Source organism: Myotis lucifugus, unplaced genomic scaffold (assembly GCF_000147115.1).
Source record: "Myotis lucifugus unplaced genomic scaffold, Myoluc2.0 scaffold_432, whole genome shotgun sequence".
NCBI classification, from domain to species: Eukaryota; Metazoa; Chordata; class Mammalia; order Chiroptera; family Vespertilionidae; genus Myotis; species Myotis lucifugus.
The window spans coordinates 385,078-412,466 of record NW_005871480.1 but is presented as its reverse complement, the minus strand read 5'-3'; the positions used below and the strand labels follow the sequence as shown (position 1 = coordinate 412,466).

Here is a 27,389-nt window from a genome sequence, read left to right as displayed (position 1 = left end):
AATGCAACAATGTTGTGGAACCTATTCTCCCCTCTTTCCATAACTAACTTCCTTCCTCAAAAGTGAGAAACTTGCCCTGGCCGGGTTGGCTCAGTGGATAGAGTGTCGGCCTGCGGACCAAAGCGTCCCAGGTTCGATTCTGGTCAAGGGCACGTACCTTGGTTGCAGGCTCCTCCCGTCCCAAGCCCTGGTCAGGGCTCGTGCAGGAGGCAACCAATTGATGTGTTTCTGTCTTTCCCTCTCTCGTCCACTCTCCCTAAAAATCAATGGAAAAATATCCTCGGGTGAGGATTAAAAACAAACAAACAAACAAACAAAAAAATAAAAAAAACAACATTGAGAAACTTGGCTCCCATCATCTTCAACATACTTATTTACCCAGACTTAGAATACTCAGAAAGTACTTTCAAAATTGCTCACCTACTATGGAAAGCAAATCTACTCATAAGTGGCATTAAATATCTGCTCAAAGTTTTGTGGGTTTTTGTGATTTTTTTTTAATAATTGCAAACACCATTTGCAGTTGGTTCTCCTTGTGTTCTGGGAAAATTACATCTTGAGAGGCCCAACACTCACAGAGCTAGAGGGCCAGAGGATGGCATCGCTCTCCTTATTACCTACGTGACCTCGGACAAGTAACTTATGCTTTTAACCTTGGGGTTCTTCACTCAAATAGGACAGAAAAAACCCTACCTTAAAGGACTAATAGTTGTAGCGACCTATTATTTATTAATGTTTACCATAAGCTAAACTCTTTACATGTGCTCTTTTCTTTAACCCTCACACAACTGTCTTATAAGCCTTACTTTACAAATGAGGAAACGGAGGCCTGGAGAGGTTATATAATGTGTCCCAAGTCCCCCAGTTATCAAGGGGCGTAGCCAGGAAATGTAGGCCCACCTGACTCTAACAGAAGTCCACAGTTTGAATTTCTATGCTTTCATCTCTTACTTGATCAGGGAGGCAGAGAAATAATAGAGGTTGAAAGGTAACAAGAATCTAATTTCAATGATCCGTGTGTGTGTGTGTGTGTGTGTGTGTGTGTGTGTGTGTGTGTTCGTCCTTCAATACCTACATTATCTATCCTAACAGCCAAATCCAAATCCCAAGTTAGTTCTCCTCCTTCCCATTTTTCTTATTGGGTCACTTCCTTCTACAATGACATCATCAGTTAGTAGTATCCTCCTTTAATAAATATATTTACCTTTGCAAAAGCACTGAAAGGCTCACAAATACATCTCCTGCTTCAAGTAGGTCATAGATTCCCAGGGAAGATAAGGATGTACATCTCACCTGGAATGTAGGTGCCAGAAGAATAGAGCCCTTTGTTTGATCACTGATTTATCTCAAGAGCCTGGAACGGTGCCTGGCACACAACTGTGTGATAAAAACAAGTATTTGATGAATTGATGAATGAATGAATGAACGAATGAACAGTTAGGAGAAAGTACTAAGTATCCTCACAGGCATAAGGATCCTCCTGTCTACTGATTCAAAGAAGAAAATGGGCCCTAGCAGGTTTGGCTCAGTGGATAGAGCATCGGTCTACCGACTGAAGGGTCCAGGGTTCGATTCTGGTCAAGGGCACATGCCCTGATTGTGGGCTCAATCCCCAGCGGAGGGCGTGCAAGAGGCAGCTGATCAATGATTCTTTCTCATCATTGACGTTTCTATCTCTCTCTCCCTCTCCCTTCCTCTCAGAAATCAATAAAAATATATTTAAAAACAAAACAAGAGGAGAATGGGATAAGATAATCACTATGTCAGCCAACAATTTAATTTAGTTTCATTATTGTTGATGATAATAAAATAATCAAATTAGTAGAAAGCATGATGTCTTCCATGTCTGAGATACAAACCACGTGCTGTTTCCTGCTAACGGCTATGTTCTCACATTGGGGCAAATGCAGAAATAACTACAGGAACAAACAGGAAGAGAAAAATACTAGAGAACTAGGATTCAGAAACCCCACCTTCCTCAAGTATGCAAGACACTGAACGGCATCACACACATTTCCAAGAGTAAACTGTTTCTACCTGCTTCACTGAGAAGCATGTCAGAATTTTAAGCACAACGGTGAGAGATGACTTATCAGATGAGAGCATGAGTCACTTCTAGGAACGGGAGCAGAAACAGAAAGGCGGTCAACTTCTTTCAAAGGAATAAGCACAAGACAAAGGAGGTAACAGAAACATCCCTGCAATAATTTCCCCTCAAATAACGTTCTCTTACGGTAGCTCTGAAATCATGTGAAAACTTGGATGTGTTTGACTGGACAGTCCCGGCTTCCGGTACACCTTCTGCACGACTCGCATTTACTTAAAACACAACCCGGGTCTGGCCGTCTCCCCTCTACTGGTCTATGCTTCCCATCCTACAAATGCACTGGCCTCTGTTCTCCACAACGAGTGTGCAGGGCAGGGAGACAGAGCAGATATCACTGTGACAGACGAGGCACCTCTAGCTGAGGGGTCTAAGGGGTTTGCTGAGGCCACACAGTGAGGGGTAAGGGGCACAGCTAGAATCAGAACCATCTTGTCACTCCAAGGTCACTGTCCTTCCCATGCCGTGGCCTCACAGGAGGGCTTTCGTCAGACTCCGCCGGGACTGACCGGCAGGCCCTGAGTGACGGATGAAGGGTTACTCTGACACGTTTTTGAGAAAGAGAGGCTAAGGGACTGGTTGCTTTAGGAGCCAGCAGCCCTGTTCACCTGCCTCCTTGGGCTTTTATTGTCACAACAGCTTGAACTAAAATTAACTACTAGGCACAGTCAGCAGGGCAAGCATCCTTGAGAAAGCACCTGCATCTGCAGTGTCTTTCAAACAAGAACGTTCTGAAGTCTAAACATAAAGATTCTAGTAAAATACCCAGGGGCTCGGGCTTGTTTGGAAAAGTCAAGGCAGGGGCTGCCGCCTTCGGCAAGGTGCCGCAGAGGCCTCTGACCTTCCGGGGATCCCCCTTACAGACCTTCCAACCGAGTCCCGGGCTTCCCCACAAGACTCTGTGGTCATCATTCAACAAGTGCTTAACCACCACCGTGTGCCGAGCACGAAAGTGTGGGGATGCATCAGCACACGAGGCACGGGCCATGACCACGTCTTCAAAGAGTTCATAGTCTGGTGAGGAAAACAGACAAGAAAGAACAAATAAAACAGTGTGGTGCCCAGCTGGCCTGGCTCAGGGGTTGAGCGTCAACCTATGAACCAGGAGGTCCTGGTTCGATTCCTGGTCAGGGCACATGCCCGGGTTGTGGGCCCGATCCCCACTGTGGGGTGTGCAGGAGTCAACAATCTCCCTTCCTCCCTGAAATATATATAATTTAAATGGTATGGTAGCCCTGCTGGCGTGGCTCAGTGGTTGACCTGTGAACCAGGAGGTCAAGGTTTGATCCCCAGTGTGGGATGTGCAGGAGGCAACCAATCAATGATTCTCTCTCATCACTGATGTTTCTCTATTTCTCACTCCCTTCCTCTCTGAAATCAATAAAAATATATTTTTTAAAAAACTAAAACAACAACAATAGTATGGTAAATACCAAAATGGGCCAAATTCCTGCTATCATACAGGAGAGAATAAACATTGTCCTCAGTTTACTGAGGAAAGCCACCGGGAGGAGGTGGTACTCCACGGTGGATGTGAGCGTGGGCGTGGCACACTCAGACCTGGATTGGAGCCCTGGCGCCCCGGGCACCGGCTGGGGGACATTAGCGAGGAACCTCAATCGAAGGCTCACCTTCTCATTGAATAAAGTGCTATCATCAGGTGCGTGAGATACCCAGATCGACATCGGAAAGGTGTCTAAATTCAATGGATGGACTGGCACCTGGGTAATTCATTGTGCAATTGGTTTTCAACAGCTCTTAACAGGTGAAGGCGAAGATGGGCCAGTAAGAGATGGAAGAGCTCAAGGTCATGTGCTGATGGTACAGCTCGTTGTTCAGCTGCTCTTCAAGTAACAACCTCCTCCTTCTCTTCCTCCTCCTCCCCCCTCCTTCTCCTCCTCCTCCTTCTCCTCCTCCAACAGTTCTTCGGAAAAGGACTCGCCCATAGGCTCCAAAATTAAAGACAACGCTGCCACAACTGTCTTGTTCTAGAATGACTCTAATTGCTGCAGAAACAGAAGTCAGGGTTGACGCTCATCATGAGAAACCAATGGCCCCATGGGAAAAGGAAGGAACACCAGGGCCAGGAATTCAATGGCTCGTACGGCCGCCACGGGCCACATGTGGCTACTGAGCATCAACTTGAGATGAGCTGCCGGTGTAAATCATACACAGTGCATTGTGAAGAATTAGAAAAATAAAGAGTAAAGACATCCAATGTATACTGATTACTTGTTGAGTGACACTATTTTCTATATAGTGGGTTAAAGAAGCTGTGTTATTTAAATGAACTTCGCTTGTTTCTTTTTAAAGTATGGCTATTAGAAAATTTACATTCCAGATGTGGTTTGCATTTTGTGGCTCCCATATTTCTATTGGACAGTGCTGGTCTAAGCATCATTTCTTTGACTACTTCCATATAGCAAAGCATCTTTAAAAAAAAATCTTCACTTGAGGACATGCTTTGAGAGAGGGAGAGAGAGAGAAACATCGATGTGAGAGAGCAACATCAACCAGTTGCCTTCCATATGCTCACCGACCAGGGATCGAACCTGCAACCCAGGTATGTGCCCTGACAGGGAATCGAACTGGCAACCCTTAGGTTCATGGGAGGACACTCAACCAACTGAGTGCAGGGCAGCAAAGTATCATCTTTAACTCTGATGTTCCAGGAATCAAAATAACCATGTTGCCTCAAACTGCTAACTTTAAGTGCCTCATCAAGATAGAAAAAATCTCATATTTTTTATACAAAGCAAAAATCATTAAAATAACAGATTTTTTTTAACACCTAGATACATTTCTCATATTAGTCGCCAGTCACCATTATTTGAAAGGAGAAACAAAGGAGAATTCCAATAGAAACTAAGACGAGCTAGAGCTGAAGGAGCAACACAACTTTTTAAAATTGTAAATCAGATCTGGTTTGAAGCATCTCCCAAAATACATATTCATATTTAAAATTAAATTATAAAGCATATTAAAAACTATTCAATACAGCCAAGATGGCAAATTATAGAAAAATGTCATTATGTACATGGATTACAGACGCCTAGTAATTAAATGTGCATACAATTGGAAATCTTTATCATTCAATAGTCTTCCCATAATTGTTAAATGGGAAAGAGCAGATTCTCTAAGAGATTTCCCCCCACAGATTTCTTCCCCGAATCTCCAATAATCATCCTCACATCTTTAACTAATTACTTGTTGCTCGTAAGAAATGAATACTTTCAAAGTTTACAAGAGGACCATGTTGTCATATTAGTTAGTCAACAGTCAGCCAGTTTAATAATTATCCCACTGCCTGGTGAGTTCATCTGTTGCCTTTGTCGTTTTCACTTTTTGCAAAATGTTATCTGCATTTTGTGGAATACAAATAAGCAGATGTATGGTTGCAAAACTCTACAAAAATTGCTGGGGTTTATTTGTTGTTAGAAATATAATCCAAGGAACCAGTTGATGTGTCTCTCTCACATCCATGTTTCTCTCTCTCCCTCCCTCCCTCTCAGCCTCCTTTCCACTCTTTCATAAAATCAGTGGAGAAAACACCCTCAGGTGAGGATTAACAAAAAAAAAAAACTATGCCTTTTTTTTGTCTGATGGGCAAAAAAATTGTTTTTAGGTGTGCCACAGAATTTTAGGAATTAGTTTATAAATGCCATGAGATGAAAAAGGTTGAAAATCACTGGTTTAAATAGGGGTCAAACATGCTCCCTGACCCGCACCTCCCTTTTTGAGGCCTGACTGAATCTAAATGGAAAGTTACCAACCTACCTACTGTGTTCACGAGTGAAAGTGAGGTCGGGCGGTGGCAGGGATGAGGTAAGAAACTAAAAATTCCCACATGATAACTTTCAGTCGTCCTACCGCAAAATATCTTAGATTCGTTTTTCCTGAAGTATATTCCCCAAAACCTAATTCCTGAAAGAGATGTGGGAATTTAACAGAAAAGGTTCCATAAATCATGTGACTTTGGAAAACACTGAAAACCAAACCCCTTTCAAAGTGAGTCACCACATGCATTATTAGCATATTAAAGGCTTCGAGCAGCCCTACTGTCAAGAACCCTATGTAATTCAACTTTCCAAAAGGAACTGATCACGGAATCTATTTTTCACAACACCCACCCTATATATATGTTGAATAAGACTCTGTTCTGGAACCTGACTGCCCCAGGTCTGGATCCCAAATCCACCACTGGGCAGCGCTATAAACTTGGTCAAGATATTAACCTCCATACACCTGCTTTCTTATCAGTAACACGGAGCTTGTGGCAGAATCCATCTGAAAAGGTCATTTGGAGATTGAGTGAATGTGAGCCGTGTACTTGCTCATCACGTAAGCAGTGTGTCCAGGGAACTATCTTTACCACCAACCTCAGGGGAGTTTCCCAAGGAGTTGCAATTGCTGTTTTGTGAGCTAATGCTCTTGGCTTTTTCTGTTTCAAGAACTAGTTACTATGCGCCAAAGTCCAAAAAGAAAACAATTTTCCCTTCAGCAGCAGGTTGTGCAAGACTTCTAAAGAAATGTTTTAATGGGTTTATTCAGGTAAGTCATATTATCAACAAAGGCAAAGGAGCTGAATGTGGAAGACAAGGGAGGAACACGACTAAAAACGAGAAGATGGGGAATCCACTTGTAGCTTCTACCAAAATAACTGTTGACTTTGGGAAAGTTGCTTAGCTTCTCTGCATCTCAGTTCTCATTTACTGTAATGACTGTTGGACAAGGTGGGTAGTTTCATTAAATCATCTATTAATGATAATCTTGAATTAAGAAAAGTTTATAAATCTAAGTACTGTTTTTTAGTCTTTACACACACACACACACACACACACACACACACACACACACACTGTAGTTAAATTAACCTTGTGTCCACTCATGTGTGGGATACCTAAACGGAAGAATCATGTCCTATTCACTTAAAAATTCGCAGTGCCTAGAGTAGCTGGAATCGAACATACACTCAATAAATGCTGAATGAACGCCTGTTTAACAGCAATCCACCCGTTATCTCTCATTAAGAAAAATTCAAGACCTCTGCGATGTAAGACACTGTGCAGGGTCCAACTAAGTTTTTGTGTTTTTGGAAAGCTCTTAGCTCTACCCATGGAGAGCTTGCAATTGAATTTGTGGTATGAATACCAAGTGATGACACTAATTGTTGCCTTTTCTTTTTACTATCTTTTGATTTGAATCCATAATTCCCATGAGGTTTATGGTATTATTTTACACAGCAGCACCATGCTAGTAGCATCCTATATAATAAAAGGTTAATATGCAAATCAACTGGTTTCTATGATGCGCACTGACCACCAGGGGGCAGATGCTCAATGCAGGAGCTGTTTCTAGTGGTCAGGGGGCTCCCACAGGGGGAGCACCACTCAGCCAGGAACAGAGCTCACGGCTGGCGAGTGCAGTGGTGGTGGCGGGAGAGGCTCCACGGCAGTCGGACATCCCCAGAGGGCCCTTGGACTGTGAGAGGGCGCAGGCGGGGCTGAGGGGTCTCCCCTGCCCCCCGAGTGCACGAATTTCATGCACTGAGCCTCTAGTTATTCAATAAAGGCATTCAGTAACTATGATGAAAGAGATGGCAACATCAGTAAAAAGGAAGCAAGTATGTCCAATAAATTGTATGCAAAATTTTAAATGAATAAGAATATCTATTTGATGATACCTTCTAAACAAATGGGGGGAAAGAGGCACACTTTGAAGCTGAATTTAGAATACGGGTTATCAATTTCTTTTTTTAGAAAAAAATCACCATTTTTCTTCCAAATAGATAGTTGTATATAGTCTCAAACAGTCTTGAAAAAAAAAGAACAAAATCGTTGATCTCCACAAACCACGTAGACCTAAGTAAACATCTATAATTGCTAATCAAATTTCAGTTCTTTCTTTTCATTGACAAAGACACGTCATGAATCATAGACATGGTCTCTGAAATCAAAATGTCCCCGGACCACCCCACCCTAGTCACAGGTAACCCTGACCCAGGCCGCTCTGCTTTGGGGAATGTGAGTAGAGTGCTCACTGAATTTGTTCTGAATAGTCACTCTTTGTGAAAAGTGTGCAGAAATTCTTGTGGATAAATTTCTAGACTATTAAAATATCAAAATAACTGCATTTTCGTCGTCTTTCCTGGTGATTGCTTCCTAGCAGCCCGCCCCTACTGGCTTCTCCTAATGTGCGACGTAACGTAAGGCAGAGGGGTGTCCGGGGACAGCAGTGGCAGACAGGGCCCACGCAAAAGGCGAGCACGTGACCAGGCAGGTGTTAGCAGGGATGTCCTGGGTTTGCAGGGAGAAAGTTTAATTTTAATTGGTCTTGGACAGTAAGGAAGTCCTTCTCCCTGCCCCACTGTCCACTGTTCCATTGTCAATGCTATTGAGTGTGCAGGTGTCTGCTCGAAGGCAGGTCACTGAGGTCGGTGGAAGTCAGGGCAACCTCAGCCACAGAAAGTAACCTACGGATCACGATAGGAAATGGGTATTTCGGAGAGCATCATCCCAACCGAAACAAACAAACAAACCGGACTTTGCAAAATGAACAGAGACTCCAAACAACAAAAGCAAGCAACAACATCCAGTCTAACATGGCATATTTCTTCGCTGTTACAGATGCCGCCCGGCAAGGCACGCGTTGGCTTCCCATATGTGAACAGAACCGAGGCATCACAAGATACATTTGAATGGAATGTTAACCTTCACTTAATTTTTTTTTTCTTTTCCCCGCTGACGACACAATTTTAGTATTATCACAACGGAGCTTCTGGCTGGAAAAGAATTAAATTAATGGGTGGATTTAAAAAAAAAAAAGCTTAGAAACTTAAAAAAAATAAACAACTTTCAAATCTCTCTCCTTCATGGTGTCAAGAGCCAAGATAAATGTATTTCAATCGCAACTTCCAAACGAAAGTCACAAATTACTACCATTATGCTAAGTGTGAGCTACCCCACTGTGCAGCTTTGCTTTGTGAATTTTTACCTTCCCCTACGAACACTTTTAGCCGCTGATCGCACAGCCTTGCAATGTTTTCTGCCTTTTCCTTTAAATAAACTGGCTCTGGCTCCTTCCATCTGGTTCCCCTTCCGTCAGCAGCCCTGCACCTGTTCACACCTCCTCTCCTGTTGGATTCCACTGAACATTCCCTCCTCTGCCAGGGCTATTCTGGCACCCGCAACCTTTCTGTCATTCAATCCATCTGTCAGAAGTGAACTTTGTTTACCGCGAGCTTCTGCTTTCTTCTTCAAGAAGCAGAGCCCCTCAAGGTCATTGTCAAATGAACTGTCGGCCTGGATTCCCGTCCTCTCTCGCTCACCAGCAGCAGACGAGGTTCTGTTGGGTGATGTGCTTGTGAAATTGACTTTGGGGTTCGGGGAGACAATAAATTTGGAGTCGAGGCAGTGAGAGGGGGTGTCTTAATGATCGTTTGTCGAACCAGACAGCTGATATGTACATTTCCTTCATGTGTCTCCGCACTTCTTATTATATCGAGCTAGGAACTATGTGCATAAGAAGCAAAATAAAAGTTTTAAAGTGAAATCAAAATACCACAAACAAGCTTACACTATGTAAAAATTGCTTCATACTCTATAGCATTAACTTGAGGAATAAATATTTTCACTAATGAACTAGCCAAGGGAAAGAGTATTCCAGTTAAGAAATTTTCCAGTGAAACGCTCAAAATGCACAAATGTGTACCATTTCAATTATGAGCTCTGTATTGACACACAGCTCCATCACTGCTTTGAAAAACTTAACCCATACTATACAAACCAATTTATGTACATTTTAAATTTCATCATTTTAAAAGTAAACAGTTCTGCTTAAGTAATAATCAAATATATGCTACCAAACACATAATCTATCTCAAGAAATATAAGTCGTATCAAATGGCCATCCTGAGAAAAAAAAGAGACTCCTAGAAATTAGGTGAAAATTATACTCCCAATTGAATTTATTCTGTTATCTACAGCTATCGAGTATTCACCCTTCTTCATGAATCAGACATAAAATCACTTTATGTAGAATTATTTATCAGTATTTTAGACAATCAGATTCTTTATGAAAAAAAATCATTTGATTCAAATGCCTTAATAAGAAAAAGGGAGATCACTTTGTAGGAGAAAATATATGGCAAAAATTTTATGGTACTTCATTCATAACGCTGCTGTTAGATTATGAAGAATTATCTCAAGATCTAATCTTATTGCATTTGTTTTTATTAAGTAAAATTAATCAAGTCTGTAAAATTTTTGAAATTTTTTGGAAAAGATAAAAATTTAAGCTTCTTGCATTGACATAAAATTAAAAGCAGATTTTATAAATAAAAGCAGTCTAAATTACATGTAATTTAAAACTTGAAGTTTAAGGTTTTGATAAATTAAATATTTATAATTTATAAAAAAATATTTTACCAGATCATTTTTCCTGATGTGTTAAAGAAAATTATTGTGATGCTAAATATAAAAGCAAAAGCAAAAGAACAGGAAGGAAAGCTTAAAATCCAAGTAAAGGGACATTCTTTTTCAGCTTATTTCAATTTTACTGCTCATCTCCAAAATCCCCTATAGCCTATAAATCATTCTTAAGTAATATGTATAAACAGAATTTAATATATGGATTTTGAAACCAAAATATGTTTCCTAAGAGGTGCTTTCTCTTTCATCTTCCTGAAACCTAATTTCTAAATAATTTATCTTTCTGTGGAGATTTCAGAAATCCTGTCTAATTTGCCCAGTAAGTTGGTTACTTCTTTCCTGGATATTTTCCCCTTTCGTGCTGGCTGAGCTTGAGGGCAGCTCAGTTACCTGGCCCCAGCCCTGCTTCTGAATAGCATGGGAAGGGGACGGGTAATTTGATCACTTGCATGGTCTGATTTGCTATAGAAAGGAAAGAACTATTAGCAAATTGCTGGTTTAACAGAGGCTGCTGAAAGCACCGTGAAGCAACTCTTCGAACGTAGCAAATTGCATTTCAAAAACACACGAGTAGGCTTGTGATGGAGAATTTTATGGTAAGAACATAAACAAATGAAAACCACTCCATTTAACATCACGTAGAGTCACGCACAGATGCGGGAGTGCGCGCGCACACACACACACATGCACACACTTTCCCCTCCATAAATACGAAAGAGAAAGAAAGGGGAAGTAATAGCATGATTACTTTTACAAATGGATCATTTCAGGAATTCAGAGAATACTGTTTCTATTCATCTGCCTGATGTGTAACATGCTTATATTATCCATTAAATAGAAAAACTAGGGGAAAGTGTTCGGCAGTTTGATAGCAACACCTGAAACACACATTTTACAGGAAAAACACAGCATTGAAGCCTCGTTGCCAGGTTGCAGAGAACAGAAAAGCCGTCGTAAGGGCCCTGGGAGGCAAGAGCTGACGTCCCTCGCGTTCTTTAATATCAGCTTCACTAAAACAGCTCATGGGTGTGGGATGGGAGGTACAACATTTAAACTCCTTCATAGAGATCGGACCTTCATCTCTCTGCATTCTGACTAACGGTTAGCTCCACTTTTCGAAGAATGGCACATGATGGGAACACAGTTCTTTTTCTCTGGTTTCTTGGTCTTTCTGCCTATCTCTTCATGGAGCCTTTGAACGTGAGAGGGTATTCATCCTTCCACCCCCTTCCTCAATTACCTGGAGGCCAGACCTGCTCTGGGATGTGGGAATGTTTGCAGGGCTGCAGGACAAAGAACCGATTGAGGGGGAAACGGGTTTGCGAGAGTCTGCTAAGAGTAGGAAGAGACGGAGTGACAAGTTTAAATCTGCCACAATCATTTACTAATGTGCTGCTACATCAAATAAGTCTAATTTTTTTGACAGCACCAAATTAGATTTATTGCAGAAACTGCTGCATAAATAGCATATGGCTGTGTTATACCACCTATTTCAAATCCTGGGAATGTCCCCCCGCCCCCTCCAAAATGAATAAATTGAGCCAAGCTACAAACCTCCTGCAAAAAAAGAAAAAGAAAGAAAGAAAGGATATACCAGTTCAAAAGCAGATGTAGGAGATCTGGATTTCTTTGTTCAAGTACTAGTTTAAGCACGAATGTCCCAATTCTGTATTTAAAAAACACGTCTCCCTACTCAGTCATTAAATTGAACGGGTCAGGTTTTTTGTTTTTGTTTTCTTCTTTCATTTACTCAGAATGACTTGGTTTTTGTTTTACGGTTTGGGACTCTGCATTATGCTTAACACTCTGCCGTTCAGGCCCCAGTGACGCAGGGAGGAGAAGCAGGGCAAGGGGCTACGGATCAAACACGGTTTAAACAGGTGACGAGAAACCGTGGAGCATAAACGCACGCGTCTCCGGGTTGTTTTTCGGTTTTCGTTTGCGAAAGACGTGTGTGGTGGACAGCGGACCCGAAAGCCCTTTCGAGTGGCCACCGTCGCCCTGATCCTGCAAACTCCCTGATGCATAAAACATAGAAAGTGACCATTCCACGCGCCGGCAGGAGGGCAGAGCCGCGCCAACAGCAGAAGTCCAAGTTCCGTGGGAGCCGGACTGAAACCCGAACCCACATCCCCCGATGGACAGACAGCTCTTCCTTCCTCCGTCTCCACCCTGGAGGCCGCCCCCCGCCCGCCCCGGCCATACATCGCAGCTCCCTGCTTCTTTCGGAACAAAAGTTTCCGTCCTTCCCAAGACGGGAAAGACGTTGCAAGGTCTTCTCTCAGACCAGTGGGCACACCACTGCCAACATCATGGCACTCGGCTACCCGCAGGCGCGCGCTCGGCGGTCAGTCCTCCCAGCTGCCCTATCTGTTACTGTCTGATTAGTTCTGCTAAGGAACCCCTCCCCTGCCAGCTTTCCGTGCCATCTGTTCCGTACATGATGGCTGCTGCCCAGCAACCCAGCACTGCCCTCCTACCTGGCACCCGGCTACCATCCTTACCCCAAAGTGCTAACACAGGTTCGCGCTGCTGGCAGCGGCAGCCTTTCATTACGACTACGTTGACAAGAGCAGGGTTGCTTGTAATTTCTCTTTTATCCTGATTTTGATTGTACAACCACCTCCCACTGATTCCGTTTGCTCCAGTTTTGTTGCTCACAGATTTTCCTCTCCACATTAATCTCCCTCTGGCATGTGCCTGCATCTGTTCCCTTTTTTATTATTAATTTTCAAATTCCCACCATTTTTGACAAAAAGGAGGTAATCTACACTCTGTTTCTGCCCATTTCATTTTCTTTAATTTGGAAGATAAGGGTGAGCGCCTGCCAGAGAAGTTAATTCTCCGTTAACAGTTTATTTGCTGGCATCCCTGGGCCTTTGTCGACGAGTCAGAGACAGGAATGAATGTTGACGGAATGACAACAACAGAGCCGCAACCGGCCCTGAGTTTAATGAAAAGCAAACAGAGGAAACAGCATCTAAAAAGTTTATTAGTTGCCCAAGTTGCCTCGTGCTGTCATTCTTCCTCCCGCTTTTCACAGATCATTAATTTCTTTGTGCAAATCGGTGTGAGTGCGGGAGCGGGGCTCCTCTGCGGACAGCGGGTCTATTTCCACTGCCCCTGCCTCTTATTGTTTCTTAGTACAATGGTCGTCTTTCCTCAACCCAGCCCCCGTGGCCTAAGTCACCAGCGAGTGACTCTGAGTCAGTGCCTTGTTCCAGAAGCAGGTTGAGAGAGGGAACTGCCACTCGAGCAGCAGAGCAGAGCTGCTTCCAGTGGATCTTGTTGGACAAACAGTGACTATCAGGAGTGGCAGGTGGTTTTCCTCGGAAGACAGTCAGAGAACCGGAAGTCCGGTATTAAAGACAGACTCTGTGCCCTCCCTGGCCCACACCCGACCTGGCCAACAAGGGCTCGAGTGATCTGATCGCACCCCCATGGCCCTGGAGTTTTCTGGATGGAGCACTGCCCTGGGACTGCTGTTAGTTGACTTTATATGAATTTGATAACAGCACTAGAGTCCCCCAGTAAAGGAGCGACACCTCGTCTACAGAAACCTGATGAGGGTCAGTGCCTTTCATTCTCGTACGTGTCCTCATGGAATCACAATTCAGACACGAAGGGAATGGAGTGCAGGGGGAGACCGTCCCCACGGTGACAGAGGAGAGTCAGAAACAACCAGGACCAGTGTCAGATCCAGCGACGCCCGGCCGGGGGGCCACGCTTCAGACGAGCGTCCGGGAGACCAGCAGCCCTCGGTACTGCCCACCCACTTGTAATCCTCCTCCTGAACACCCCGAACCCCAGCTTTGTAGACATTTCAGTCGTGACTTGTTACTTGACACACTCCTTTTGCTGGTGTAGTTATACACCGAGTGGCCAGATTACTATGACCACCCCATCAGTACTTCATCGACACTTCCAAAAATACTGAATATTGAAAACTTCCTAAGCAAATACTCTAAGGTTTTATTATTATTATGATTTGCATAACTAATTCACTTCATTGTACTGATGGGGTGGTCATAATAATCTGGCCACTCAGTGTATTTATTTCTTTTGATAAACCCCCTGATCCGAAGCAGGCCCTTGGAGGAGACACAGGCAGGGTCTGAGGGATGCTGGTGTCCTCAGGGGAGGCATCTCTTTGGTAGCCTGGTTCTCCTCACCCCCAGCCCCACCTTCCCCATCACCAGTCGGGGTGCTCAGCCCTCCATGGGTGACCTATGCGGCTGGGAGAGGCCACTCGAGTGGAGGTGGGGCAGCCTTCCCTCGGCCGGACACTGGCTTTGCAGCGGCTCCCGAATGTTCTGAGCCATTCGGTGCCCACGCCGAGTCCCTGGGGACTGTACTCCGGGAGCCGCACTCTCTGCTCGGCCAGGCCCACAGAGCAGTAGCTTCGTACCAGTGTGTTCGCCGGGACTGGGCCGGGCCCCCAGGGACGTTGTCCACGATGGGCCCTGATCCTGGGGAGTCTCCAGGCCTCTGCTTTCTCGGATTCCTTCAAATCAGCTCTGATCCCAGGATCTACGGGCCTATGAGCCGCTGTCTCATCCACCTGCCGGCCTCAGGGAAACAGTAACGAGGGAGCGACGCCTAGTAACTGGTCTCACGGACACACCCAGTTAGCAAGGGGTGTTGGAGAAGGACTGAACATCGTTACACGGATGATGTTTCCATGCTTCCTTCACCCTAAGTTCATGTTGCAGATCAGAGCTTTCCTTTAGGAAAACATTCCTATTCGTGCTACTGGGATCACAATCTCACGTTCTGTTTTCCCTGAACTTGGCGCTCACTGTTGAGTCAGGCACGGGGTGTGGGCAGCGCCTTCTCCATTGCCTCTGGGCTCCTTCAGAAAACGAATTGGCTGCGGCCACCACCACGCGCCAGGCTGTGGGCCTGGGCGGCAGGGGGAGGACTTCGCTGCACACACATTTGGGCTCCGGGCCTGAGAGGAGGGAGCCAGGGAGCATTAGGCAGAGCCCGCGGAGACGCATCCTGGCAGCCTGAGATCTGGACTCCCGCCCCGGGCCTCGCGGGGATCAGGGTCCTCAGCCCTCAAACAGGCAGAGGGGAGCGGGCACAGGCCACAGGGTGTCCAGACAAAACAAAGTCTCTTTTCTTCCCTGGCTGCCACTCTGGAACGGGGGAAGGCGAGGAAAAGAGGACGCAACTTAAAACAGGACCCAGGCCATCTATTTTGAGACTCGAGGATGTTGGTTGCACATATATCCACTTAAGATTATTTTTGACATGTTCTCTGCTTAATTTATTCATGCGAGGAGAAGAGGAAAAAAACGTGAGTTTAACTTTTAAAGGGAGCTTCAGACTAAAAATTCTTCAATAAATGCAGAAGGGAAAAAAAAAAAGATCAAGTTCCCTGTTATACTATGCCGTACAGGTGAAGATGGATTGAAAGTTTGGTCTTTGTTTTATTTTATTTTATTAATATATTTTTATTGAATTCAGAGAGGAAGGGAGAGGGAGAGATAGAAACATCCATGATGAGAGAGAACCATGGATTGGCTGCCTCCTGCACATCCCCCCACTGGGGATGGAGCCCACCACCCAGGCATGTGCCCTGACTGGGAATCGAATGTGACCTCCTGGTTCATAGGTCAAAGCTCAACCACTGCGTCACGCCAGCCGGGCTGGTCTTTATTTTACTTTTAAAATTCATTTTTACTGTTGACAGTTTTATAGATGCCCCCCCCCCCTTTGGCTCACGCTAGCTGTCACCTGAAGATGAGTGCATTTCCTCCTTAATTTTCCCCACAATAAAGAGGAGAGGGAAATTTATTCATCGTCTACAGAGAACCTGCTAGACTTCGCCTGCTGCCAACGTGGGGAAGGAGACAGGGAGATAAAAGAGGCCCATGAACTGAGATTCCTGAGCCATGAAAGCATTTGTTTAGCTTTGAAATCTGTTTTGTGCTTATTTCTGAATAGGGGTTGTGAGCACGGGATCTGGAGTCCGAGGGACCCAGTTTGACCCCACCTCCTCGGCTCCTCCCTCCTTCCGGGCTGAGTGACGTCACGCCTCACCCGCCAGGACTCCATGTCCTTGGACTTGCTGTGGGGGGTGAGAAGACAGGGTGTCTGAAACTTCTTGTGAAAATATCTTTGTAAAAAACATTTCTGGTCCTAGGCAAAGCATTAGCTTTGCAAAATGAAATAAAAAATCAATAACATTCTCATAACTAAGTATGGTGTCAGATGGGCACTAAACTTATCGAGGTGACCACTTCATAAGTTGTATGAGTATCTAATTTCTAAGTTGTACACTAATATAATATTTGAATATTTGTTTAAACTAATATAACATTGCATTATATTTCAGCTGGAATCAGAAAATAAATGTTTAAAAAATGAATTACTAGAAAAATTTTAAGATAGCCAATACAGCACTCGGATATTGTTGCAGTTTAAAAGTGGTATACAGGTTTCCAAACTCTCAATTTTTGTATGCATCTTGTGGCAGACAAGGTAACATCCAGCCCAGGGCTTGGCTCACGCTAGACGTTCATGTACGCACCCTTTCCCCTCCCTTCTCTATATTCTGAGGATGCTCTGAATAAAACCACAAGAGCTGACCATGCCCCTTGGGACTGACCACATGCCGACAATGGAGACCACCTCTCTCAAACCGATGGAGCAGAATTAATCTTCCCCCTCCTTCCTCTTCAAGCCATTCCTCAAGGGAAAATCAGAGACTTCGTTTAACAGAACACAGAGACAGCAAAGGGGACACCTGCTGTTTTATTTCCCCGGGACCCCTGAAGCCTGCCCCTTACTCCTGGGGTTCTGGGAGGCTGCCAGCCACAGCACCCGAAAGTGGGTGTGCGCACGTGACTCCGTTTTGAAATCTGAACTGCAGGTTTTGAAACTGGAAGTGAAGTCACTTCCTTACAGTCTGAGATCAAGGGCATTTCTTTGCCCTAGAAGTTTGGCTCAGTGGACAGAGCACTGGCCTGCAGACTGAAGGGCCCCGGGTTCCATTCAAGGGCATGTGCCTGGGTTGCGGGCTCAATCCTCAGTAAAGGGCATGCAGGAGGCATCCAATCAATGATTCTCTCTCATTGATGTTCTATCTCTCTCTCCCTCTCCCTTCCTCTCTAAAATCAATAAAATTATATAACACACACACACACACACACACACACTAGTATATAAAGGGCGTCTCCTTTGTCTTTCGTTCACGCTACTCCGTGTGTGGGAGGACCTGACAGAATGAACCAGCATTCCATTCCGTCAGAAGTCAAGCCCTGCAAGTGACAGTTAGAAAGTGACAGCAAACTGGCGTCGCCTCGAGCCCCTGGCGCAGAAAACCCCCAGGCCGGCTGCCCCTGGATTTCACATGGTCTAGTTATCAAAGGAACCGATTCCCCTCCACAGCAGGGCTGGGAAAAAGACGCAGACTTGAAGGAGTGTGTGTCCACACATGTAGGTATGGAACAGTGTCAGCCTCAGCAAGCAGTTAGTAACAACCGCAGACATCCGAAACCGCTGGTGGTAAAAGGCATCCTGTAAGTAATCGGCCCACACGGATGCAAATGGCAGTCTTGGGAGAGAAATTTAAATCCTGGGGCGCTTCAAAGCTCTTAGAACATGTCAAAAACAAATAGGAAGGAAGTTCCACTTTTTTTATGGAAATGAAGTGGAGAAGTGGAGGAGAATGACAGTTGCGTTATAATATGTGAAGTGACTAAGGCAAGTGATGAGCCAGAGGACAGCTTCTTAGGAAAAGCCCAAGCCAAGACTGAGCCTCGCTGGCCTATTTATACCAGAGCCTGGGAGCAGCCAACGCTATTTCTACGGTAAATGTATGTGACTGATGCTCTCAGTTGTGTGTCGGGACCAGTTGCATGAGCCCCTTCCCTACGAACCCGCCCTGAATCACAGCCTGATGGGTGACAGCACGGGCTTTGCAGGCCAATTGCTGTGTGACCTTAGATGAACCATTTTAGTTCTCTGGGGCTCAGATGCACTCACTGTAAAACAGGGAAAAGATAGTCTATTATTGTTCTTTAAAGAGCTACTACACGTCCCAGGCACCAGGCCGGCCCTAGGATGCGTATATTCTTCACCTCAGACACAGATGCATTTAGATATTTAAATGATAGGTTGCACTGAACTTACTCTCGTATATACATATGCACCTCCCGAATGCCATTTGCCCTCTGGAATTTCCCATGGAATGCCCTTCATTCTCATTTTCCTGTATCCCAATGCTACCAAGGTCAGCAAGAAGTTATCCGTCCCTCTGTCCCTATAACACCTTACCTGGAATCTCCCTTCTGGATCTGATCATTTATCTTACTACTAGAGGCCCAGTGCACAAAATTCATGCACTGGGGAGGGGGCGGAATCTCTCAGCCCGGCCTGCGCCCTCTCGCAGTTCAGGAGCCCTAGGGGGATGTCTGACTGATGGCTTAGGCCCGAGCAGGTGACAAGATCAAGGAACACGCACTTGGCAGTGGTTGGAAGAGCAGATTGGAAGGATGTGAGAGACTGTCTTCATACCCCTATGGAGGGCAGCCTGAGTCATGAGGAACGAAAATGGTGGGTATGAAGGACACGTCTATGTCCTTTAACCTCAGGAAACATCTTAGACAAAGGGTGCTCCAGGCAATTTAAATGCCTAACGCCTGGAAATAGGAACTGCATGATGATCATTGTTGGAATCATTGACTATCAGAGCCAAAGGAAACCCAGAAATCATGTAATCATTTTATAGGGAAGCAAGCGGGTTCAAAGAATGAAGTGATTTGTCAAAAGTTGCAAAGATACTGAGTTCCCAGTCGGGGGGAGGAGGGGGATACTAAAACCCAGTGTATTCCATCCCAGGGAGCCCAGGGGCTTCCCCTACGAATGGTGTTTGGTTTTAACTGTTTCGCTAAGGCAGCCCTGATGCATTCTGTAGTCTTTGCTTACACACTGGAGGCCATCCGTCTCCGCGGCTCTCCTCCACGGCCCCTTACAATCATGGTCCTCTCTGGCTGCTTGCACCATCCGCTGGCTGGGCTGCCACTTCCTGTAAAAGCATCCAGCGCTGAGCCTGCCGGCGTCACCTTTCCCTCACACTGCGCCTGCGCTGGACAGCCCACCCGAGTTCCAGAACAAAGCCTGTTATTTTCCCCGAGACTCCCTAGAGCAGCGGTTCTCAACCTTCTGGCCCTTTAAATACAGTTCCTCATGTGGTGACCCAACCATAAAATTATTTTCATTGCTACTTCATCACTGTAATGTTGCTACAGTTATGAATCGTAGTGTAAATATCTGATATGCAGGATGGTCTTAGGCGACCCCTGTGAAAGGGTCGTTCGACCGCCAAAGGGGTCTCGACCCACAGGTTGAGAACCGCTGCCCTAGCTGCTAATGGACCACCCAGTTAACACAGGCTTGGAACTGGAGGCACCTGTAATCGCAGCCTCTCTCATTTGCTCCCCCCAGTGCTTCCTGAGAGGCCATTTCCTTTCCATTTGACTGACACCATCACTGCCCAGGACTGTGATGTGCTTATATTCTAAATGGGTCCCTGCCAATCATCTCTTCCTTAACCAACTGTTTTCACGTTGCCTTTTTTTAACAATATATTTTCTATTGATTCAGAGAGGAAGGGAGAGGGAAAGAGAGAGAGAAACATCAATGATGAGGGAGAATCACTGATCGGCTGCTTCTCGCATGCCCCACTGGGGACCGAGCCCGCAACCTGGCATGTGCCCCAACCAGGAATAGAACCGTGACCCCCTGGTTCATAGGTCGACGCTCAACCACTGAGCCACGCTGGCTGGGTTCACAGTGTCTTTTAATTGCCCTTCGAAGTACACATTTGAACCCATCATAGTTCAAGCTCTCTTGACTTCTTGAGTTAAACAGCCTCCTGAGCGTTTGTAAATATTTTAGGCTTTGGGGACATACTCAATGCTGCCCTGGCAGTGCCATATATAACAACTTAATGGAGGCTGTGCCCTGTAAAACTTATTATGGGTGCGTAACTTTTATGTGTCACAAATTATTATTTTTCCTTCTCCCCACAACCATGTAAAAGCAGAAAGCCATTTTTAGCTCAGGGCTCATACAAAAACAGAAGACGGGTCAGATTTGGGCTGTGGCTGCTGACTCTGTCCTAACTGGTCTTCCTGTTCCCACACTAACTCTCCAAGTTCATTCTCCACACTGCTGACTGGGTCAGCATCCCACCCAAAAGCTGATCATGCTGGAAGCCCTGCTTACGATACAAGAGTAGCCCATTACACTCAGAATAGAGCCAACTCCAGAACTCCGCCCACAAAGCCTTCCCCCTGGTCCCCGACCCCGTTCCCCAGGCCTTTCTCTTGCCAAACACCTGGCCTGGTGTTAGAGTTGATGTGCTCTCCCATCTTTGCCTTCGCATCCATTGCTCCCTGCAGCTGGGATACTCCCCCACCTTCTTCCACTCTGAGAACTCCTCCTCCCGAACTAGTAACACGACAACTGCCAGACGTCTCCTCCTCCAGGGAGTCTTCCCGACTGTCACCTTCACTTCCAATGCCGAAGGAGCCAGTTCTCCCTCTGTGTGCTCCCGTGGCCACCTTCATTCCTGTCATTGCACCGTTATCACACTCCATTATAACTGTGTATATCTCACTCCTTAAGAGAGTGGGAGAGTGTGAGCAACCTCAGGTGGGACCCGAATCTTTTTCCTCTATGCCAAGGGCCAAGCAATGTGGTAAAAGACAGTAGGTGCTCAATTAATTATTTGTTGAATAGATGAATGTCATACTTACCAGTTGGGTCTTTCAATAAATACTGAATTTCTATTTTTTATGTCAAGTTAACAATAAAGGGAAATACCAAAAAAGGGATAGATTACTTTCCTTTCAGATTGATCTACAAATTTATACTCCAGTTTTTACATTTTCTTTGCCTGGAAGATTTGGATTCTTATTTCATTATTACTTATGCAGTGGTTCTCAACCTTCTGGCCCTTTAAATACTGTTCCTCATGTTGTAACCCAACCATAAAATTATTTTCGTTGCTACTTCATCACTGTAATGTTGCTACTGTTATGAATCGTAGTGTAAATATCTGATATGCAGGATGGTCTTAGGCGACCCCTGTGAAAGGGTTGTTCGATCGCCAAAGGGGTCGTGACCCACAGGTTGAGAACCACTGCTTTATAGCATGGTTTTCATATTCAATTTTAAACTTTGTTTAGACTATGACATTCAAAATGTTTATGTTAAGAATAACTGAAGAGCTACCTATATGGGATTTATTTCTTTCAGCTGGAATATATGGGGGCGGGGGGCCGGGGGGGGGACAGGGGGAGAGAGACCCATGTTTCCCAGACACACTTGAGAATACTGAATCAACAAAGAATCATGAGGGGAAGCAAACGCTAAAAAAATCTCAAAAAGTTTATCAGAAATATTTACCCCCACGACCAAGTCACATGCGAAGAGAGAGATATACAGCCCCTTACACTTTTATTCCACCTTCACATTCCTATTTTTGTAAAATAGGGGAGTGTAAAATGCTTACAAAACAGCACCACACCCAGAAAACAGGGAATCACCCTTTATTTCCTGTAAAAGTGGGTTAAATTCTTATAACTTGGTGTGAATAAAGCTCAGTGGGAAAAGCTTTGTAGGGAAGCCAGCAAAACTGTTCTCCTTAAGAACAAAAGAATTCGTTACCACTAGTCACTTGCAGAGGTGCTGTATCTTAACATGCTTTTCTTGCAAGAAATGGATCTTGTCAGACGGTACAAATGGACATCTCGCAGGAACTCTCCACGAGCTACGACTTCAGAAATGAACTCTCAGAATCAGACAGAAAGGCAAAGGGGGCAAAGCCGGTATTAATATTTATTTACTGACGCTCAGCCACAGGGAGACATTAAAGCCGTCCTATTTCTGCGGTTTGGCGGGGCTCAGCACACAAACCGTTGCTTCTCAATAGAAGTCTGACAAGAAAAACTGTTCACTATCATGATGGAACTGAATTCCGAAACAGCCATGCTTCAATAACCCATAGAAACTCTGTTAACGTTACATTCTCAGCTCTAAAGAACAACGCTTTAATGGGCATTCAAAGAACAGTTATTATTCTGCAGTATTAAGCAATTTTTTTGTCATAAAAGTGCTTTATCTATTGGGATTTTTTTCCAGATATCACACATGTTAGAAATGATGTACTTTCTTTCTTTCCTTCTCTCTCTCTCCTTCTCCCTTCTCCTTTTCTTTCATTGTTTAAAGGGGAAGTTGGCAATATTCCATTTGGAATATTATCATAACAAAATGTTGTTTTTTTAACAAAGTTTGATTTTAACAGAACTAGAGGCATCTTGACACTAGCCTAAAACTTTGGGAGGTTCACCAACCTCCAGATTTTTTTTTCCCAAAAGCAGGCTGTTCAAGTGGTGTTTTTCTCCATCTGTTATCATACCGTGCTCGGAATTACATGCTCATATTTAATGGAAAAGGGATCAGTCCCCTTTCATAATTTAAATTCAACATTTTACTATGATTAGAAGACCAGTGTTTTTCTAAGCGATGAACCAAACCAACGATTCTAAATCGACATGTGTATTTAGACAAAGTTCTCCCTAAAAGCCGAAAAACTCCCCAAACTGAATAATCTCAAAGGCTTGACCTGAAAATTGAAAATTATACTAAAACTGAAAGTGAGAAGAAACCACTTACAGGATAATGAGAAATATCTCCGGTCACAGTGTGAATTTTTCTCTGCTGTATTTCTGTGTCTGCGTCTGCGTGTGTGTTTTCAACATAGCAAATTACACAATGTTTGCTACCAAAAATACCTTATTGTAATTTGGGGCCGAGTTAGGTGTTTACTGAAGTTTTATGACAATGATACTCATATCACAATACCCCCTGACAGAAACAGTAGGCAGGGAGACCAGGATGGTGCGAGCCTGGTTATAATAATGCCTTAAATGTGAACAGTGCAATCAATTTCATGTCAAAATCTTACACCTCCTTAGGACCCAGGGTCCTTGTTAGTAGCAGTTCCATCTCCATTTGCATCTCAGGATGCCTTTCATTTTGCCTCTTGAACCATGTCAGTGTCTGATCACTTCCCTGCATACATTCCTGGGATCCTTCAGTGCGGCATTTGTATTAGACACAGGATTAACACGCGAGGTGGTGGTAGGAGAAATATGTCATGTTGCTTGTATTGATGGAGAATCGCCTAAATATTTGAGCATCTTTTGGGACAGATCAGTAACTCCCTGCCACACTCATCACTCACATGTCGGCGTGTTTTGCTTCTATGCCTGAGAGCTGTGTGTGAACGGGATGCCTGAGACTAACTCCAACAACTGTTTAGAAGCCTGTGGCAACCGCCGGTGGGCTGAATGGGGCCACGGTGGGGAGGGGGGCCAGGGGGTGCGGGACGGGGTCAGGGGTACCTGGTGAGGTGCAGCTGGCGCTCGGCCTCGCCCAGCCGCTCTGTCAATGTCAGGAGCTCCTCGCCGGCCCCCGCCGCCTTCTGCTGCTCCTGCTCCACGTGCTGCCTGCTCTCCCTCAGCTCCAGCGTCAGTCTCTCTATTTCCTTAGGTAGAGAGGCAGGGAGAAAGCATCCGATCAGACACAGGCGCTGGGAGGCAAAACTGCCTCGTTTTGGGTTTTGCCATGAATTTCAATGTGATAAGAAATTATTAGGAAATGTAGACCAGCGTCCATTTGATGACAAAGGGAACTAGCAAAGCCAAAAATGCACATTAGTGAGGGGTTGTTTTTTGGGGGGATGAAGTCTGATTTTAATGATGAAATGAGAGTAGTCAAGATGGGTAATCTGTACTTTCATTCGAAGGCTCAGTCCCTTTAAAAATAATCTGAATTTAAACTGTCACTGCTTTTACAACGTAACATTTCTGTTTGTGAGAGTACATCAGATACATGCCAGGATTACCATCAAACATGTGGCTCCCTCCTGAAAGATACATTTATGGCTTTTATTTGGATATTTTGAAAACCAGATTAATGGGTAATATAATTTAAGATATCTTTTAGAAAATGTAAGGTGTAAAAGGAGGTATCATGATGATGATAAATATTATTTAGAAAAAATATGATTTAGGGAAAAAAACCTTTAAGCATTTAGAGTGTATGGGATTTCTGAGCTAAAATAATATTACATTGAAATTGCATTATAAAAAAGCAACAACAAAAGTACGCTCAGTTCATAAATATGAACATCTAAAATATGTGAACATTTATGTTGGCTAATTTCTTAGTCTTAGGGTGAAATTATCTTTATCTTGCTGAAATGCAAATATTTCAAAGCAAAAAATGCTTACATAGAACATAGTTTTAAATAATTTATACATTACAGTAGGAATATTTATTTATTATAGAACACCTATAAAAAATTTTTAAAGCTATAAATATTCATGCTATTAAAACAAGAAGAAAAAAAGGGAGAAACATTTTCAAGTTCAACAGAAAGGAAGAAACAATTTTTTAAAATGCAACCCCCTTTTAAAAAACAAACCCTGCCCAAGCTGATAGTTTTAAACTTCATATTTAAGTACATTTCCAATTTCCTCACATCCTTACTTAGTATTCAGAACAATTTCCAACTATATTTAATACATCAGGCAAGAAAAACTAAATAGCTTTTTCTGAAACATTTATTTCACTGTAAGTATTCAGTTTATCCCCATCAAAACCACATATTACTAACAATATAATAAAACAGCTTCTTACAAGTACTCAAATATTGTTTTAACTTTAAAAAGCTATGTAATAATGAGTATATCATTTTCATTTGGAGTACATTTTCTATATCTTTCAGATTAGAATACTAATAAAACCTATTTGTTTCTTTTGAAAATATTTAAACTGTTCAAGTTATACCAATATATTTCATCTCATAATTAAAAAAATAGATGAAAAAACATAACAGAAAAATCTATTTAGTTTTGTCTAACATTGTGAAATAAAATCAAAGAAATACGAAATTTAAATTATATATTGACTTTAAGACTTTAAAATCCATTTGTTCATTTTTTTTTTTACACAGTGCTACACACAAGACACTGTACTACGTTGATCTCAGTTCCCATCTCTTCTATACCCAGAATTTAACTATTCAGTTGGGTAAAAATGAGACACACACACACACACACACACACACACACACTAATAAAATACAAAGCATATAACAAATAAAAACAAAAGGGTATTCGAGAAAATCTGTGTTTTAAAAGGCCAGATTAGGAAAATTTTAGGATGGGCAAGAAAGTGGGAATGCAGGTCAGGGCCCATGAACCTGTGGGATGATAGATTAGACCACATTATGAAAGGCCTTGAATTCTAGATTAATAAAACCGTATTTTTTTCTGCTTCTCTCCTATTGCATTCCTGTTTAAACCATTCACATCTCCTCATTATAGATAAGAAAAATACAATTTTATTAATTTACTGGTAGAATTCAAGAGATGTGAGTGGTTTAAACAAGTATGCAATATGAGAGAAACTGAGCTTAAAAAATAAACTGGATCAATGTGTCTGATCAATGTAAGCTGGCAGAGACCACCAGTGGGGAGATCACACACAGTTGCAATATTCCAGGCAGGAGGAGTAGAGACATATTAAAATATACATTAAAAAACAGAAATATAAAGAGAACACGTGAGTTTATGGAAATTAAAGGAGAGATATCAGGAGACATCACAGATGACTCCAGAATTTTGAACTGAGAGGATCCAAAAAAGAATGACAGGACCGAAAATGTGTAACATTCCAAACTCTCTTAGAAAGAAAAGATGCAATGATTTTTACAAGCAATATACAACAACAACATAGGAAGCCTCATGCTGATCATGAGGTTTTCAGGATAAATCATCTGCTTTCTTAATCTTATGCAATAAGAACTCAGAGGCTGCCCTGGGAGCCATGCGAACATCGGCATCAAGACGGCAGACCCAAGAGTCAACGCGCATCAGGGTTGCAGACCCAGCTCTGGCTCCTTCCAGCTCGGTGACCTTGGACACATGGCTCAGTTTCCTCAGCCTGAAATGGGAGTGGAAACTGCAGCGTGTTCCTAAAACTACTGCGGAGATCAAATCAGATGCTGAGTCTTTAGCAAGTGTCTGGCACCAAGTAAGAGCTGAATTAAAGATGGCAGGCATCATTATCATTTCTGATTTCTCCTCCATCTTTCAAGAGCAGCAGACACACACACACACACACACACACACACACAGACAATTAAATGCAAAGCATATAAAACACAACAACAAATGAGTATTAGAGAAATCTGTGTTTTAAAAGGCCAATTAGAAATATATTAGCATGGGCAAGAAAGTGGGAAAGCAGGTAAGGGCCCATAAACTCAAGGAATGATAGATCAGACCACATTATGAAAGGTCTTGAATTCCAGATTAATAAAATTGCATTTTTCTTATCTATAATGAGGAGATGTGAATGGTTTAAACAGGAAAGCAGTATGAGAGAAGCAGAAAAAATGACCTGCCTAAGGATATATGGTTATCACTGAGGACTAACAAGTTCTTGCTTTCATTCAATAATGTCTCCCCCATAAAGCGCTGTTTTGATGAAATCTGAATAAAACTTTATTATCATTTCCAACTGCAAAAAGCATCTCTGTGAGGAAGATGGAAAGTCACTGCCTGCTCCTGGTGATGTGCCAGAAAAAGAGCTTATTGGTGCAGATCAGCAAAACCAACAAGTAATCCCACCAGCTGGACCGGGGCTCAGCACCTACGCCCTGACTTGGGAATATCTGCCATGGCACCAACTCCAACAGTTAGGAGTCTCTTGCCAGAGACGCCATGCGCCCACTGGCAGGGTAACCCTCCGCCTCACCCAACTAG

General features: G+C 43.7%; 1 protein-coding gene across 1 annotated transcript in view; it reads right to left on the bottom strand.

The window, feature by feature from the left end:
* Positions 1–27,389, bottom strand: part of SDCCAG8 (serologically defined colon cancer antigen 8) — a 200,558-nt gene that overhangs the window by 85,120 nt on the left and 88,049 nt on the right. The window contains exon 11 of the mRNA XM_023744152.1: positions 23,958–24,100. Coding sequence (XP_023599920.1) covers positions 23,958–24,100 — 143 coding nt within the window. The remainder of the gene's footprint in view (positions 1–23,957; positions 24,101–27,389) is intronic.